The following is a 16,959-nucleotide window of genomic DNA, read 5'->3' as shown; positions in this document are numbered from 1 at the left end:
GATCCATTGCATTGCTTCTCCCAACAAGACTTGGATATGATACTTCGAACACCCCACGGATACTAGCACTTCACCTTAACACTTGCACATATGGTAAGCCGTCGCTTCACCAAAGCTTGCTTAGTCCCTCGCACTAGTCATCTCGGTTGGTTTCTTCATCACTTACCCTTGTCATGTTAAGCTAAACTTTGCACATCAAAAATGAATTCCATATTTCATTCTTGTATCTTCATTTCTTGTCTTGATTTGTAATCATGAACTTTTGATCCTTTTAGAAAAGGCAAACCTCACTTTGACAAGCCATATTTAGAAATCATTGAATAACGCATGAGCACTTGTTTCTATCTTTGTTCATAATGTGCTTGTCTTGCTTTGTATTCATGAATGATAACCATATATATATATATATATATATATATATATATATATATATATATATATATATATATATATATATATCATGATTGTATGTCTTCTACTTTTGCTTTACTCCATGAAGCCCTGCACCAATACTTTCAACAATTTTATATCTCAAATATTCTTCAAATATATCATGCCATGAATAGAAACCATATGTTGTCACTGCATGAATACTTGTTTCACATTTCTCATCACAATATGCTTGACTTTGTCCAATAAACTCTCTTTTATTTGATTCCTTGATATATGAGTCAATACACGAATTGATATATATACAAATAAATTTCTGCTCATGATATCTCAAATAAAGCATTAGTCTTTTAATCATGTTGTCATTCAATTCACCAAAACTCATTAGAGGCCTAGATGCACTTACAGGTAAAAAAATCTGATGATGTGGGCCCTTCTGCTAGTAGTTGGTATAGAGTGGAGATATAGAGAATGAACGGGTACAGCGAAACTGGATATAGAGGATAGAATCTTGATGATCAGATAAAAATATTTCTTTTAGAGAATAAATTTGAAATACCACGAGTGCAGATAGTCTTAATGGCTATAAGTGTACCTACCTCATGACAGCAATGCATCTGGTTAAATTTTCGCAAGTTATTGTGGCAACCCACTTAATTAAGCTTATATGTGGATTTTGCGGACTGCCGCTTGCATCAATGGTAACGAGGCGGAGAAGCTGTCACGGCGGAGTTCAAGGAAATCTTCCACGCTGACGTGATGACCGGCCACATGCTGACATGCATACCCACATTACAAGTTGATCGCCATAAGCCCATCAACAAATGAACACGCACTCTCAGCTTTCGATTCTAATGCATCTGATGACCACAATGGCAATGCATCAGATGATACTTTAAGGTCTCGTTTAGTTTTTCAGTTTAAATCATAAGTCCCGTCACATTGCATATTTACACATCAATTAAAAGTACAAAATATAAATTTATTACAAAATTAATTTTATAAATTGTGACTTAATCACGATACGAATCTATTAAGTTTAATTAGTTCATAATTTAATCACTAATTACAACAGTAACCGTCCACTAATTGTATATTAATTATATTTAATAGATTCATCTAGAGCCCTAATTGCAACTTACAGTATGCAAATAGTTTTATATTAAATTGGTATATGAGAATTCAAACTAACATCCAAATATTCGAGTGAAAGCGACTTAAAAAATCAAGAGGACGAGGAGCTCAGCTCAGCGTCACCGAGACGGGCGGGCAAAGCCTCGGCGCGGCGCTCGTCGACATCGCCGCGAACGGCTACAACGTGGCGCCGGCCGCGCGCCGCGGGGATGGCCGCCTGCGCCCAGTCACCGCCTTCGCGTTCGCCTGCCCGCGCGTCAGTGGCTCCGGCTTCAAGAAGCGGTTCGACGCCGTCTCCGGGCTCCGGCTCCTCCGCGTCCTCGACGCCCGCGACATCGTGCCCAGGTACCTGGCCGTGTTCTACCACGACGTCGGCGCCGAGCTGGCGATCGCCCCGTACCTGAGGAGCCCCGGGCACGAGCGGGCCTGGCACAACCTCAAGGTGTACCTGCACGGCGGCGCGGCGCGGGCGGCGGCGGAGGGTTCGTGCTCGCAGTGGCGCTGGTGATCATAGCATCTGCAGTAATTAGTGGCTCCTATTCGTATCCACCCTCGAAGCTCTGCAGCCCATAAACTGATCACAGAATCATTCAGTCAGACTTAGTAACTATTTGACGAAACCATGCTATCACTCACAAAATGTTTCAGCAAAAGATGACAAATAGTACTAGTACAGAGACTACAGAGATGTCTCGGTAAATTAGGAGACTTGACTCCAATTTTTAAATAAAGAATAAAAACTCGCTGTTTCAGTTTTACAGGATCGCCACAGGTTTACTTTTAGATTAATGTATATTACAAAGTTCAGATTTCAGATCACAGAATCACTTAAATGCAAAACTTGCAATTGCTGCAGACAAATCCCCAACTTTCTGATTTGTAAGAACCACTTGGTCCTGCTGTTCAGACAAACTCACATATTCAGAATTAGCAATGGCCTCACCAGTCACCGCCTCAGAATCAAACTGATGGATCATTCTAACACCATGTACTAACCAACCAAAATCCTACATAAAGGTCATCAGTCACAACTTAAATTGAGCACGAGTACAAAACAGAAAATCGAGTTCAAATAGATCACTTCAATTGCAAACTCAACCAATAGACGAGATCTCCCAACAGACACAGCATCCACCATTGCCATTTGCCAACTCATAGCAAACATACAGTAGGGAACTGCAGTCCATAACTTAAATTTACAGCAGGTGAAGCAATGCCATGTCATTGTCTCTCTTGAACTAGATCCCTACAGGTTGCACAGATTCAGATCACAGCATCAGACCTAACTAAATACAATATTTGTAAATAAATTCAATCTTTTCATTCACCAATCTGTTCAAAATTGGAACAGCCGCATCCAAATCTCAGCCAAATCCAAACAACCATTCTAAGCACATGGACCATTTTCAAGCATGGATTCAGAGAACCTACACAAAAATCAGTACTGACAATTCCAAAGAACAAACTTAGAAGATTGATGATAAAGTAGATCACTTCCACTGAATTTCTCCACTAATAGTTATAGTAATCCATTGATAGCGTCAACACAAAGCAGGAAGCAAATAACTGAAGAACAACGCAACACCTAGAACACAACGACAGCAGCCTAAACACCTAGCACTAGCAGTAGCAATCAAGCGCGGCGAGCGAGGCGCCTAGGCGCGCTCCCCGCGGATGCGGCGGGCTAGCTGGATGTCCTTGGGCATGATGGTGACGCGCTTGGCGTGGATGGTGCAGAGGTTGGTGTCCTCGAAGAGCCCGACGAGGTAGGCCTCCGCGGCCTCCTGCAGCGCGGCGACCGCCGAGGACTGGAAGCGGAGGTCGGTCTTGAAGTCCTGCGCGATCTCGCGGACCAGGCGCTGGAAGGGGAGCTTGCGGATGAGCAGCTCCGTGCTCTTCTGGTACTTGCGGATCTCGCGGAGCGCGACGGTGCCCGGGCGGAAGCGGTGCGGCTTCTTCACGCCGCCGGTCGCCGGGGCCGACTTGCGCGCCGCCTTCGTCGCCAGCTGCTTCCGCGGCGCCTTGCCGCCGGTGGACTTGCGCGCCGTCTGCTTCGTGCGGGCCATCGGGTTGGGGTGCGGAGGGGGTGGCGGTGGCGGCGACGGTGATCTGGGCTCGAAAACACGGGAGGGGCGCGGGAATTTCTGAGAGAATTCTTGGTGCGGTAGTGTTGGGGGATCGGGTGGGTTTAAGTAGCGGTGGGATTTGGGGAATCTTGGCGCGCGGGGTTTGAATTTTTGTGGTTTTGGGCGAAAACTTGGGCGGTTTGTGGAGAACTGGAGGCTGGAGGGAATGGGCGCTTCGATTCGAACAGTTTTGGATTGGTTTGCGGATGCGGTAGCCTGCATGCTCTAGCTTGCCAGGCTGCTGCCATGCAAAGGCCCAGTATTTGGTTGCCTGCGCGCGAGCAGCATGGTCGAGCAGAGAAATTGATTGGTTACTGGGCATATGAGGGGACCTTGCACCGCTGCTCTCTACTCTCATGCAGCGTGGGCGCTCGCGCCAGCCTGGCTCGCCAGAAACGCTGATTTCTATGTTTCTCGCGAGCCTGGCTCACGACCTCATTTCTCATTTTGCATCCGAGCAGCCAGGCTCGAGATCCTGTGCAATCATCCAATCAAGGCGCGGTGGCATGCGGCGAGTTTGGTTTGGGCTCATGCAACCAACCAATCACGGGGAAGCGCGGGCGGCCGGGCGCTGGCGCGACCGCTTGGGAGGCGGGGATGAACTGGGGTTCGGGGAGCCGTCGGATCTGGGTGGATCGGACGGCAGGGGTGCCTGCTGGTGGGTTGCCACGGATCGCGATCCGCGTGTGTATCTCGCGCTGTTCGTCCGTCTGCCCGCTCCATTTTGGTTCGTCTGTGGTCTGGCTGCTCGTGTGTTAAATTTCATACGAATTTTACAAAAAAAAATGCAAGGAATCAGTTCAGATCTCGCGGGATTCAGGAAACAAAATACTGCATTCTGAAATAGGTTATCTTGCCATTGTACTAAATCCTAGGGTTTTGTAATCGAGTGAGGGGACTGCAATTGAATTACGGGATCTGTTGTGTTCAAATTTAGTTTTTCTTTGAAATCTAACGAAATTTAAAACGAAACTCCTAACTAGGATCTGTTGTGTTCATCCTTGTATGAAGAGTGAACCGACTAGAATCTGACTAAGTGGTGGTCGATCCAAAAATATCGAGTTCTGACAAATGACCCAGGAATAGTTCAAGCATGTTAACACTTTTGGTCACCACGGAACAACAATACAGCATATAACTTTCATGAAGTATGTCATATAACTTTCATGAAGTATGTCTCAGATATTCAACAAGCTCTATAAAATATAATATAATTTACACGCGGAAATAAACTGTATTGATCAAAGGTAACGTTGTTGTGACTTTACAGTGCCGGCACTCTGCTGTACACACTTCTTGCTCCCTCAAACTGCAACTCATCTCAAAACCGAAAAAGAACACAGGAAGACAGTTGATACAAAAAAAAATGCAAGCCTCAGAATCAAACCTGTGTGACCCTTGAATCAATGGAGGGCACTTGACCAAAAAAAAAAAAGAAGAAGAAGTAAACTCACGCCAATGAATTGAAGGAATAAAAGAAACATAGCAAAACAAACTCAAGCTAGGAAAAAGGGGACTGATCCAGGACAATGTGAGAATTGATGTGTCATTGCAGATGGTGATTGCATTCTGCAAAACTCAGTTGCCATGGGCTATTGAGGCCTAGAACCGAATTACTTTCACCGAATGGCTATTTGACCCGAGGATTAAATGAGATATTCGAAGCTTTGCTGACCAAACTAAAAAAGTTGAAGATCAATCTTTAGCCTGTTCTGCTTCCACTTTGGAAGCTTGCTGAATGCCTCTTTTGTCATCCCAAACTTCTCTTTGAATTCAGCCGAAGATAAGTAGGTCTGCATCAAATTAAAAATAATGTCATCATTACCTTCTTCTGAGAACAAGAGAATACTGTGAGATCAGAAAATCACCTCTCTCCTCGTGACATCAATTTCAGTAACAGGATCAGCAGCTGTGGTCTTCAGACGTTCATATGGGTAAATTGGAAGGCCCTCGTCATCTTCCGGCTCGTTTTCTTTTGCATCTTCATTTATGGTCAGAGATTCAACTCTATTGTTCATGGCACCAGCATCTTTAGCATCTTCCACTTGTTTTGGCTTCTCTGACTCAGAGCCATCTTAATTTGCATAGAATTTTCAGATAACAAGTAAGCAACAGTTAATTTAGTTTTCTATTTTCAAGCAGAATTTTTGCCTGAGTACTTATATCACATACCTTTTATTGATTCTGGTGTGGGGGTCTGAGTAGGGCGATCTGAAGAACCAGCCAGAGCCGCAATTGCAGATGACTTGGAAGAAGTATTCGACGAATCAGGTGTAAGAGATTTTGGGTAAAGTTTCTTAACTACAGGTGGAGTGGAAAGATTTCTGTTGCTTGAACTTTCAAAGTTAGCAGCCAATGCAGTGAATGCTGGAGATCTTCCCCTAACACGGACACGCTCAGGGCTAAAGGACATGCTTCTGGAGCGCTGAGATTTATCTTGTGTCGTACTCCTTCCTGAATACACAGGTGTTCGTCGTCTTGGTTTCTGACAACAAATGAGAATCAGCATAAGTTATATCATTTATGTAAATATAAGGGTTCAGCAATAATATGGATCAATCATATAGCTACGGCAAAACAAGGGAAGATGCAACCATAGAAAAAGGGCTGTACTGAACAATTTGCATTGCAAAAAATACATGACAGAAGCAAGGTTCGAAAAAGCGCGATTAAGCGCGGTTAAGCGCTGAGCGGAGGGTCAGTGCGTCGCTTAGCAGCTAAGCGCTCAATTAAGCGTGGCGCCTCCCTGATCTGCTCTGCTGCCCGCCCCGCCCTTCCCCCGCCGCTGCCAGGCCGCCTGCTCTGCTCTGCAGCCCGCCCCGGCCCTCCCCCGCCGCCGCCCGGCCGCCTGCTCTGCTCTGCCCGCCCCGCCAGGCCGCCTGCTCTGCTTTCCTGATCTGCTGCCCGCCCCGCCAACCCCCGCCTGCAGGGGAGCAGCACAGCACAGCAGGGGAGGGGAGCACACGGAGGGGAGCAGCACAGCACAGCAGCACAGCAGGGGAGCACAACAGCACAGCAGGGGAGGGGAGCACACGAAGGGGAGCAGCATAGCACAGCAGCACAGCAGGGCAGCAGGGGAGCAGCACTTCAGGGGAGCACAGCACAGCAGCACTTAAGAAACTAATTATTTTGTTGCACTTTGTGTAGGTACACCTGCTCTCAAGAAAAGAAGAGGACAAGAGACAAGAAATTACTGCTGTAAGACACCTATCCCCTTTTTTAAGCTATATAATTAGATTTTTAACAATATTAGCAAAAACGCTTAATCGCGCGTAATAACGCTTAAGCACGCTTAAGCTTTTTCACGGCTCGAGCGCGCGCTCAGCTCGTAGCGCTTTTTTGAACCTTGGACAGAAGAAATGACAGGCTATTCCGATCAAATAGTTTGGTGTTGATTGATATGAGAAGCAACAGTTGACGGTGAAAGTTTCATATACAACTAAAGAAACACAGGCATGTGCACCAAAGAACATGAAAAACTGGATATCACACAGAGAAAGATAAATAATGTTCTATTGTGGAGAAATGTTTGCGAGAGATGCAGTTCACAGACATATTAGCATGGAGAACTATTATAAAATCATTAGGTTCCGGGCATCTTACATCCAATGCTGGAGCACCTCCACCTTTTACTATTGCAAGTTTCCTCTGGTATGAATTCCCATGCATCTGAAAACAGAAGGAAGAGATGAACTATTAAACAAGGGATTGTTCATGCTGTTCTCTTACTGTATAGACCACAAACTGTTCATATATTCAAGAAAAAAACAAGGTCAAACCTATGGCTAATCTACTTACCAGTGATTTCGCTGAATCCCAGGTGAAGAACCTAGTGAAAAAGGGAGGCTCACTCCCTTCGGTAACAGTGAAAATCGGTGTTTCACGGGCAAGGTTTTCCATAAGGAAATCAAGCACGACAAATTTCTGGTAAAGACGTAAAGCAGTAGCAAGTGAGAATGGTAATGGAAGAAGAAAACAATATATTGCTTCTAAAGCTGCTGCATAGAAATAAAAATTATTACCTCCCCAATATCCAAAGCTTGTAACCTCACTTTAACATCCACCTGTTGACCAACCCAAACAAATATGCTCGTGTGACAGTCCAGAATGAAAACATCTTCTGTCATTAGATCATCTTGAGTAAAGTGGTGTATTTCCTTGACCTGCTCAATAGACTCAAATATAAATTTTGAATGTAAAACAGGTAGAGTACGGCATAACATACTAAAGTACAGTTTTAATGTGCTAACCTTCAAATTGCCTTTATGGACCCCAACAGGTTAGGAACATTAAAAGAGAACAGCGGAAAGAGATCAGTATGTATTTAAACCTTAACGTGGATAACTTCCTATCGAGACTATGAATCTACATTATTGATTACCTTTTGACAGGACGCATGAGAAAAGATGGGGATCACTTTCAAGTTCTCGCACCATTTTTTGGCTTGAATACTCGGATTTTCCTCCTAGTAAGCTCCAAATTTGGTCTGTTTCTGACCCTTCCTTTTGTGACCTAGACTGCGTATTTGGCTGTACAATGTACAAAGGCATGGAAGAAAACTTAAGCCAAAAAAAGGCATAATAGAATATACCGAGCTGCACAAGTACTCATAATAAAAAAAAACTTCTCATAATGACTTGCGAGTATGAACAATGGAAGTTCAGCTTATATCATCCTGAATATTCCTGATGAAATACAAGAAAAGTGCCAGAAAACAACAGAGCTATCAGCTCCCAACATTTCCCAGTGGAGCTGGGAATCGACTGACTGATCCCAATGTACATTTTACTGAGTTTGTCCATTTCCCATATTGTTAAACCCGGCCAATTTAAAACAACGATGACTTCTTAAGTTTGACTAAGGATAAATAAGACACATAAATCAATATTTGAGATGGTTTTTGCCAGCAGCAGGCTGGTGAGTGTGGTACCAAAGATAGTCCAGCTGGACCAATCTCCATAACCACCAGAAGCCAACTGGACGATAGTAATGGCAGGCCTGCTACAATCTAGGTAAGGCATAGCCTGTTAATTACCATTTCCCCCTTCTAACAGGCTCAGATTTTACAGCGCAAATTTTGTGCAGAATCCAAGCCAACAATCAAATGTAGGTAGTCAAAATTATGATTAAATAAATATACACAAAAATTAGAAAGGTTGAATAGTTACAACTATACAATCAGATTTATTAAATATCTCAAAAGGGATGATAGTTCCACACCTTAATTACATCAAGTTGCCTCTCCATTAACTCTTGATCCAATGCAGTGGTCAGATTACCAGCCCAAGTGAACACAGTGTTTCCATCATGGAGAATGTAACAATAGGATGAATTCAATGATGAGGCCACCTGAGAATAGAGAACAGAGATAATATATGACCGGTAAGGAAGATGTTATAATATTAACTGTGGTCAGATATACCTTGGGGAATAAAAATGCACTGTTACTTACAGGTTCAACCTGAATTGCTTGCATGTTTTCTGGTCCTGAACCTTGAATTCGGAAGAGTGCAAGCCCCTCTTCAGAATAACTATCATCATCAATACCATTTTCAGCAATAAATTTCTTGTATCCAGAGCTAAGACCACCCTACAATGGAAATTGAGATGGTAAGACTACTGCTATGTTAAACCCAAACTAGTAATACCAATAAAACTGAAGGCCATTAAATGCATGTAAACCTTAAACACTTGCAAGCTTTGAAATATCACAAAGAATTGGACCGGTTCTTTCCCCTCATACAGGCGCGCCTGAATGAAAACAAATATACATTAGAGATGACAGATAAAAATTCCATATAAAGAAAATCGCTGAGTTACCTGGACAGCCTGAAACTTAGCAGATTCAACCATCTTGCTTGCAAGTGAAACTGCCGTAACCCTATCCTCCTGGACAAGAATTGAGATCCTTTAATGTTGATGTGGACTTAACAAGTATAACTGAAGATTACATAATCAACAAGCATAAGGTTATTCAGAATCTCCCTACTATGCACAAACAACATAGATAACATTTTTTTATTTTAGTTCGTAAAGAAGAACATGAAATAGCTATGGACTTCAAAGATGAATAGATGACTTGACTAAAACCAAGCAACTATGGGCTAGAAAGTCGAGAGATATTGATACAAGCATCAGCCAAGTTCAAAAAAAAAATCGCAGCCAAAATTGATTTTCTGCAAACTCTATTACCTCAACACTCTTTTTCCCAAACCAAGTTCCAATAAGACATTCCTCTTTATCATCTCCAGCATACGTGTACTGAAATATGTAGCAATCGCCAGTGTAAAATTTGGATTGGTCAGAGGATGAGAGAAGTGCCTTGTCTTTATCATTTACACGCCACACCTATCAAATATAGAGGAAAAAAAACATAAGTCAGAAGACTATTTCAATATGCATATGGAAGATAAAAATTGAAGTGGATCATATACAGCATAAGAATGCATTAAACATTTAGCCTTGTGTATTGAAGTATAAACCAACTTCTGCTCTCAAAGTGAATTTCTAGCTACCTAGCTTGCATGCGTTTTCCAAACCATTATCTGCACAATGCTTGCCCTGCCCACATATGTTTTAAGCATACAAATTACAAGATCTTGGAAGACAACTGCTATGGGAATGTTTGCAAATCCAAACTTGAGAAGGGGAAAACCCTAAAAAATGACGAGGTACAAAAGATGAAGCTAATAAAAAAAAAGTGCAGAAATACCTGCAGGTTGCCAGTGCAATCAATATAGGACTGAGGTTCTTCTTTTGCAGGAGCAGCTTTCATCAAACCCTTAACATTTAAGCCCTGGCGTTTGAGTAGAGCTTCATGAAGAACATAGTTGATCAAATTGTGAAGGGTGGAAAACATTTGATAAATTATAAAAGAGGAAAATTGAAGGCATTAGTAATAACCTGCCACTTTGCCTCTTCCATCCTCAGATGATAACTTCAAGTCAGGTGTCTGCGGCCACTCTTTAAATTTTGATTTGAACATAACAGTCTCAAATCCTTCAATCACTTTGATGATGTGTGTTTTTGTTCGGTTTGAATCAGAGAGCAATTTCTACATAGGCAATTAAGCAAATAAATAGTGAACATCGAAACAACATATAGTTCAATACATGTATTTCTAATATGTGTCAGAAAGATAAAACAATGTAACATCTCTCTAAATACTTCTCATCAGCATGAATAAGTACCAAACATCTAAAGGATAGAGGAATAATAGATCTAATAAGCAGTCTAAAAAACTGAAGGAACCCTATGCCATATTACAAAATAAATGGACGCATCAGGAAGTGTCAGCATGACTCCTCACCATTTTCAAATAGTGCAACCTGATGTTTATAAGAATACAACGAAAAAAGATAATGAACTAGCTGAACAAATATTACCTCAGCAGCTTCACTAGCACCCTTTCTCTCCTGCAGGGATGTAGTTCTGCCCATCCAAACATACAATTCAGCACCACAGTCTAAGAAGTAGCACTTGTTTGTCTGGAGTAATTCATGTGCCAAGGATTCGTAGTTCACTGGCTCCAGTTTTCCTTGGTCAAAACTGAAAAGTAAACACTTTATAAATTACTAACTGATTTCAAGTAGATACCATTGTAGTTGGCAATCAAACAGCAGGAGCTTCCATTTATGGAATAAAACCTCAGCCAACTACCATAGCAATTTGATGGCAGTTTCCTCATGTTTCTCATTGCCTTCTGCAGGTGCCCTCCTTGGAAGAGGAGCAAAGCCACCGAAAAAACCCCAGAACTCACCAGCTTCCGCATCAGCCATCATTCTACCATCCTCTAAGAAAAAAATGCAAACAGTCATATATAGGTACTTTAGTTCCCGATACCACAAGAGGTGAATATAGATGCTCACCAACAGATGCAATTTCACACTTCCCCTCGTGAAATGTATCTTTGATGTACTGTACAACTTCAAGAGCTTTTGCTCGCTCTTGGATGGATGAGTTTGAGCCATTGAACTGGAAAATTTTGGACTTCGTATCCAGAATAAATATGTCATCATGATTAAGGGACGATCGAGCAAAAGGAACCTGGTTGTAGACTGGAAACTCTTATTAACATAATAATAGCCATGTTTAAATTAAGAAGACATGCTGATAGCTTGCCTCTTTAACGTGAACGACGTGCTTCCCATGGCAGACATATAAGCGAGTCTCATGATCCTGGTCGTTGACATCAACATGCTTGAATCCAGATGACACTCCTCCTGGCCGTGGCATGATGCATGGCCTAAAATAGGATAGGAATTTCTCTGTTTCATTGCCTTGTACTTCTCGGTACTGAACAGCACGTCCGCCAAGGGCAGCATCAAGCTCTACTGTTAAAATTGCAGCAGTTCCAGCTTCATCCTACCATGGATAAAAATGGATTCAATAACCTTACGAAACAGTATCACCAAATGATATGAGAAATATACCTGACTAGTATCTTTACCAATCCAGTAATGGATATCATGGCGAAGAGAACCATTTTTCAAGGCTGTTGTCTGTAAGAAGGGAAAACATGTGAAAAAAAAATACTTGCATGTCTTGAGCATATGTTATGAACCTTGGTTCATTTGGGGACAGGGAGGATAACCATTGCCAAGAAGATGGCCGGGCAAAGTCGGCGTGGGGGGAGACTAGAGTATTTAAGGGATTTGGATTGTTTGTTCTTTCTTCCTTCCTTTCTCAAAAGAGATACAACCCCATCCTTATGTAGATGGGCTGACTTGACCCTTAAGAAACCAATCTCTAAATTTAAGGAAATAACAAACTAATCTAATCTAATCTTTCCTAATATCTGGACCCTATTACTGTTCACGGCGTGAACAGTACTTCCTACCCATGACATCTCCCCCCTCCTTCGAAGACAGCTTGCCCTCGAGCTGTGGTGGTCTGGTGGAGGCCATGGTTCCAACCCTTCATAGTCCCCTGGTAGCTCGGACATGCACGTGATGCTTATTTCTCCTGGATCCCATGGAAAACCACCAAACTTGCCTGCAGCCATCCAGAGCCAAAACCAAGAATGTACAGATCTACTAACGTGGAGCAAAACGACGACTGGAGGCTCCATGCGGATGGTTGTCGGAGTGGCTCCACCCGTGATTGCCCCCCTGCGCAGAATGATGTCCTGCTGCTCCGAGCAGATGGCCAGCGGCACCACAAGCATGAGTCCTCCGACGTTGTTGTCCCTGCGCGGAACGATGGCCAGCGGCTCCCAGCAGGCCACTGACGTGCCGATTTGAAGGAGCGGCGCCGCCACCTCCGACGGCTGGAGACAGGTGCAATTTGTTCGCTTGGTCCCGCGTAGAAGCCGCGCCCGCTGTCGTGCGAGGAATCCACGTACCGCCGCCTGTAACCGCACCGCCGCATCTTTACGCCGCAAGCTCTCCTTCAACTTCAAGAGTACGGTTTGGATCTGTGCACAACAATCCAGTATGTCGACACACAAATCCTTCGCCGAAGCTAATGGATCACCGGCAGCAGAAGCCATGGAATCAGATCGAAACCAAAGCTCTCTGATACCAGATGTTATGAACCTTGGTTCATTTGGGGACAGGGAGGATAACCATTGCCAAGAAGATGGCCGGGCAAAGTCGGCGTGGGGGGAGACTAGAGTATTTAAGGGATTTGGATTGTTTGTTCTTTCTTCCTTCCTTTCTCAAAAGAGATACAACCCCATCCTTATGTAGATGGGCTGACTTGACCCTTAAGAAACCAATCTCTAAATTTAAGGAAATAACAAACTAATCTAATCTAATCTTTCCTAATATCTGGACCCTATTACTGTTCACGGCGTGAACAGTACTTCCTACCCATGACAGCATAATCCAACTGAATCCCCAAGCATACAAAATAACAGAAAAATAGTGCTACCATATCCATATGGCAAGAAAAGAGCTTAAATATTTATTACGGTTTATTAACCGTGAGATGCACTACAAAAAATAGGGTTACCGAATTTACAGTAGCATGGAACTATAGCAAGTAATAATTTTCTTTACAAAAAAGCATTTAACTATTTATTGCTCATAACCTCAATACACCCAGTTTTGTGAACCGGAGTTTACTGAACCAAACCTTCTTTGTATGCTTGCTGAAGTTTTACTATTAAAAAAATCTTCTGCTTCAGTGTAAACTGAAGTTTTACAATAACAACTTTCTGCATATAATCCCTCTGACAAAAAAATTAAATTCCAAGTAAAATTAACTTCGACCTAAAGTATAACTTGAAAAAATTTAAGTAATAGTTTGCATGTAAAAATGGTTCAATAATACAGGAGTACTTCAGCTGGACCTCCATGTTACTGTTAACTTTTGTTAGTCTATATGCAATTCTTCTATCAGCCATTTTCATCTGTTAGTCTCCACAGACTGTATAACATGATTAGTTCTACAAAAACACTCAATGCACAATATCAGAACTCTACAGCAATTCTCATCCAATATTCAGATGTTTAAAAGTACATTTATCCCATAGAAAAAACTGTGAAAAAAATTCACAGATAACAGGAAGATATTAGAGGGGAGGAAGCCATGAGCCTAAAGATTGTGCACTTTGGTACCTTCAAGATAATGTAAGAATCGCCCATGAAAAACTTCCCATATGAAGATGCAGGGATAGGAACGGGCTTGAAATTCTCAATACGCCATATTTCCAAGCCGCTGCAAGGTATTAAGGATAACGGAGGCCATTCATGGACCAAGACCAAAAGCATAATGGAGTTGTAGACAAATTTCCAATGGTGAATTTGAGATCAAGTGCATGCTCCCTAAATATTTGATGAGCTAAACTTTGGGAATCTCTACGATAGCTTATTGATTGCCATTTAGTTATAAAAAAATGCATGCACCGACTTCTCCTGTGTGTTAGATTTATAGAACTTGCCAAGATGGCATATCCCAGGGAAGTTCATTTATCTACACAGTCGCATTACAAATTAGTAATTACATAAATTCATATCAAATAGGCACCACATTTTCTCCTCTACAAGCCCCGTTTGTGATATAAAAATGGTAACCACCACGTCAAAACTGAGTGTCTGAGCGTTTAATATTCTTGTATGATACCCGCGAAACACCACACGTCATTGCCCAAAATCACTAACCAATACCCTAGGAAAGATATTGGACCAACAAGAAGATAAAGCAAAAAAAAATGAAATTTCATAAAGACGGCATGAAATAAACGAAGGCCTGAAAGGATACTCTTTTTGTCCAGAGCCACGGAAGGCTGGGTCCAGGTCCTTCATAGAAACTGACATCTTCAATTTTATAAACAGCCCTTGCCTAATTCGGTAATTATTCCTTCAAAGGAGATTTAAAAGGATGCTGCGAACAAAAAAAAACCCAAAGGGAATGATAGTAAGCAAATAAACAAAAAAAATGATCTCCGTTCTGAGAAAACTAAATTAGGCAGTTTAACTGATGTGAATAAAACTTAAACATAACAATTCCATCTGAGCATCAAGGTTAAGTACGAGACACTTTAAATGGTAGAATTACTACTGATATGAAAGTAACAAAATCGGCGCACGTCCATCATACAATTATATCCTTAACTGTAATCTGCAACCAACAACTAAATAGGCATACTAATATATTTCCCTATTGAGAATTTATATGTTCATGCAGGAAAGGTCGCAGGTGAACTTAGGATCAAGAACTACGATTCTGTGCCATGGTTCTAGTTACAAGTTGCATAAAGAAGAATTACTTCAGATTCTGTGCCATGGTTCTAGTTACAAGTTGCATAAAGAAGAATCACTTCAGACGATAGAATGAATGCTACTGTGAATAGGCATACTCTGAAATCATATCCTTGGCGACAACTTATAACAGATAACATAGACTGCGGACAAGATGCAGTATGCTATGTATTTCCATATCAAGAAATACACAGCAGTGTATCAATACGTGGCCTACGAGGCTCGCATGCAGCGCTTGTCGCTGAGTGACTGCAGAACTAATCTACCAGAAGGCCCATAACCCAAGTACCCAGCACAGCCAACCATTACTTCTCCTGACTCCTATCCCGCCAGCTCGAATTCCACAGCTGAGCTGTTTAGTGCTAAAACAGTACGCTAAGCATTGCAAACAAGTAAAAAATTCTCCCAAACTACTTCGGAACAAGCTAAAGGGAGCGAGCGCCGAGCAGCTCCGCACCGTCAAGGCGCAAATCTGGATCAAAGAGGCCAGCAGGGGCGGACCCAGTATAGGACATGGGCGTGCACATGTACACCCGATAATTTTTGCAAAAACATCGAAGTTTAGCAGGCAAAACACATGGTCAGATCCGAGTACAGATAGCATACATCGGGGTTTGGGTGTTCGATTTCGCGCAGCAGGAAGGAAAGGGAAGGGAATAGGCGGACATACCTCCCTGATGCTCGTCGGCGTCGAATCGCCCGACGAAGACCTGGCCAAGGGTGGCCGCTCGCCCTGTCGTCGCCGACTCGCCGCTCGGAAAGAGAACCCGGGAGGCGGTATGAAGCGGAGAAAGGAAAAGCAAAGCAGCGGAGGAAAGAAGAAGCAACGCGCACTCGGGGCCATTCTGGGAAAACATTCAGTGCGGCAGGGGCTGGGATGCAAACTTTCCTTTTTCTTCTTTTTTCTTTTGGACAGGAAAACTTTTATTTTCTTTTTGCTATATATATTGAGCTACTTGTAAGGTTCGAATGTTTTCTTTTCTTCTTTTTTTGGATAAAAACTTAAACATGGTGCCTTATTATATATGAAATAGAATATATTGCTAAGCAAGGGTGCTACGCGTAAATAGAAGCTAGAATACTACAGGCCAGCTAGGGTGGCAAATGATGGACTGAAGCGTGCGTGCCACTAAACAACGTCTCTTTTAGATTCTTTTTTTAATAAAAAAATGTCACAAAATTCAAATACAGCTCCAACACTGCTGTTCTCATGCCACATAAGCTGATAAGCCAACGGCCATGACGTGGAGTCAAAACCTGAAGGCACGGTTGTGCCAACCCAAGATTAAAATTTTTATCCAAGTGTATTTGACTTAGACCACCACATATAATTTTGGAGGTACTTATCATTTTATTTTTGGGTATATTTTGGCTTGAGAGCATATTTGGGGCAGTGTCATGCAAGTCTCCTCATTAAAACTTTTGACCTCCATCTGATACGAGGGACCAGCACTTGAGTCGCTGTCAAATGTGTCATGTGCTCACGTCAGGCGGCCGGTTAGTGCTCTAAGCAGTTTCATTTGGGAGGCTTAACTAAAGCTACAAAGGCGCGGTGGAAGCACTTGGTTCCACCCGGAAAGTTTGTAGGGTAATGTGTTTTGATT

The 16,959-nt window shown here is 42.5% G+C and overlaps 2 protein-coding genes across 4 annotated transcripts; both read right to left on the bottom strand.

The window, feature by feature from the left end:
- Positions 1-2,998: 2,998 nt before the first annotated feature.
- On the bottom strand, positions 2,999-3,768 carry LOC120702691 (histone H3.2-like). The gene has a single exon (XM_039986593.1). It carries the CDS (start codon positions 3,588-3,590, stop codon positions 3,180-3,182), a length of 411 nt encoding a protein of 136 aa, XP_039842527.1. The 5' UTR covers positions 3,591-3,768; the 3' UTR covers positions 2,999-3,179.
- A 1,040-nt stretch (positions 3,769-4,808) lies between these two features.
- Positions 4,809-16,183, bottom strand: LOC120702690 (villin-5-like). Of its 3 annotated transcripts, XM_039986590.1 has the most exons (23): positions 16,026-16,183; positions 14,856-14,978; positions 14,213-14,312; positions 12,083-12,151; positions 11,772-12,014; positions 11,519-11,696; positions 11,310-11,442; positions 11,036-11,198; positions 10,554-10,704; positions 10,363-10,463; positions 9,843-9,998; positions 9,471-9,539; positions 9,333-9,401; positions 9,103-9,240; positions 8,871-8,999; positions 8,032-8,179; positions 7,901-7,911; positions 7,673-7,813; positions 7,449-7,574; positions 7,254-7,319; positions 5,823-6,135; positions 5,519-5,724; positions 4,809-5,443 (listed from the first exon to the last, which is right to left on the bottom strand). In XM_039986590.1, the coding sequence occupies exons 2-23, from the start codon at positions 14,909-14,911 to the stop codon at positions 5,330-5,332; spliced, it is 2,880 nt and encodes a 959-aa protein (XP_039842524.1). In that variant the 5' UTR covers positions 14,912-14,978; positions 16,026-16,183; the 3' UTR covers positions 4,809-5,329. The 3 variants fall into 3 exon arrangements, with proteins under 3 accessions (XP_039842524.1, XP_039842525.1, XP_039842526.1); XM_039986591.1 differs by lacking the exon at positions 12,083-12,151; XM_039986592.1 differs by lacking the exons at positions 14,856-14,978; positions 16,026-16,183 and adding an exon at positions 13,476-13,824 and having other exon boundaries at positions 12,083-12,203.
- Between the last annotated feature and the right edge of the window lie 776 nt (positions 16,184-16,959).

The sequence above is a fragment of the Panicum virgatum genome, chromosome 4K (genome assembly GCF_016808335.1).
Source record: "Panicum virgatum strain AP13 chromosome 4K, P.virgatum_v5, whole genome shotgun sequence".
In the NCBI taxonomy this organism is placed as follows: Eukaryota; Viridiplantae; Streptophyta; class Magnoliopsida; order Poales; family Poaceae; genus Panicum; species Panicum virgatum.
Note: the sequence above shows the minus strand (reverse complement) of the source record. Positions and strands in the feature narration are given on the sequence as shown.

Coding starts and splice junctions, on each gene's coding strand:
- LOC120702690 (XM_039986590.1), bottom strand. CDS start 14,911: ATGTCAGTTTCTATGAAGGACCTGGACCCAGCCTTCCGTGGCTCTGGA. Junction 11,697..11,771: donor ACGTCGTTCACGTTAAAGAG/GCAAGCTATCAG, acceptor GTCTACAACCAG/GTTCCTTTTGCTCGATCGTC. Junction 9,000..9,102: donor AAGCAATTCAGGTTGAACCT/GTAAGTAACAGT, acceptor CTCTATTCTCAG/GTGGCCTCATCATTGAATTC.
- LOC120702691 (XM_039986593.1), bottom strand. CDS start 3,590: ATGGCCCGCACGAAGCAGACGGCGCGCAAGTCCACCGGCGGCAAGGCG.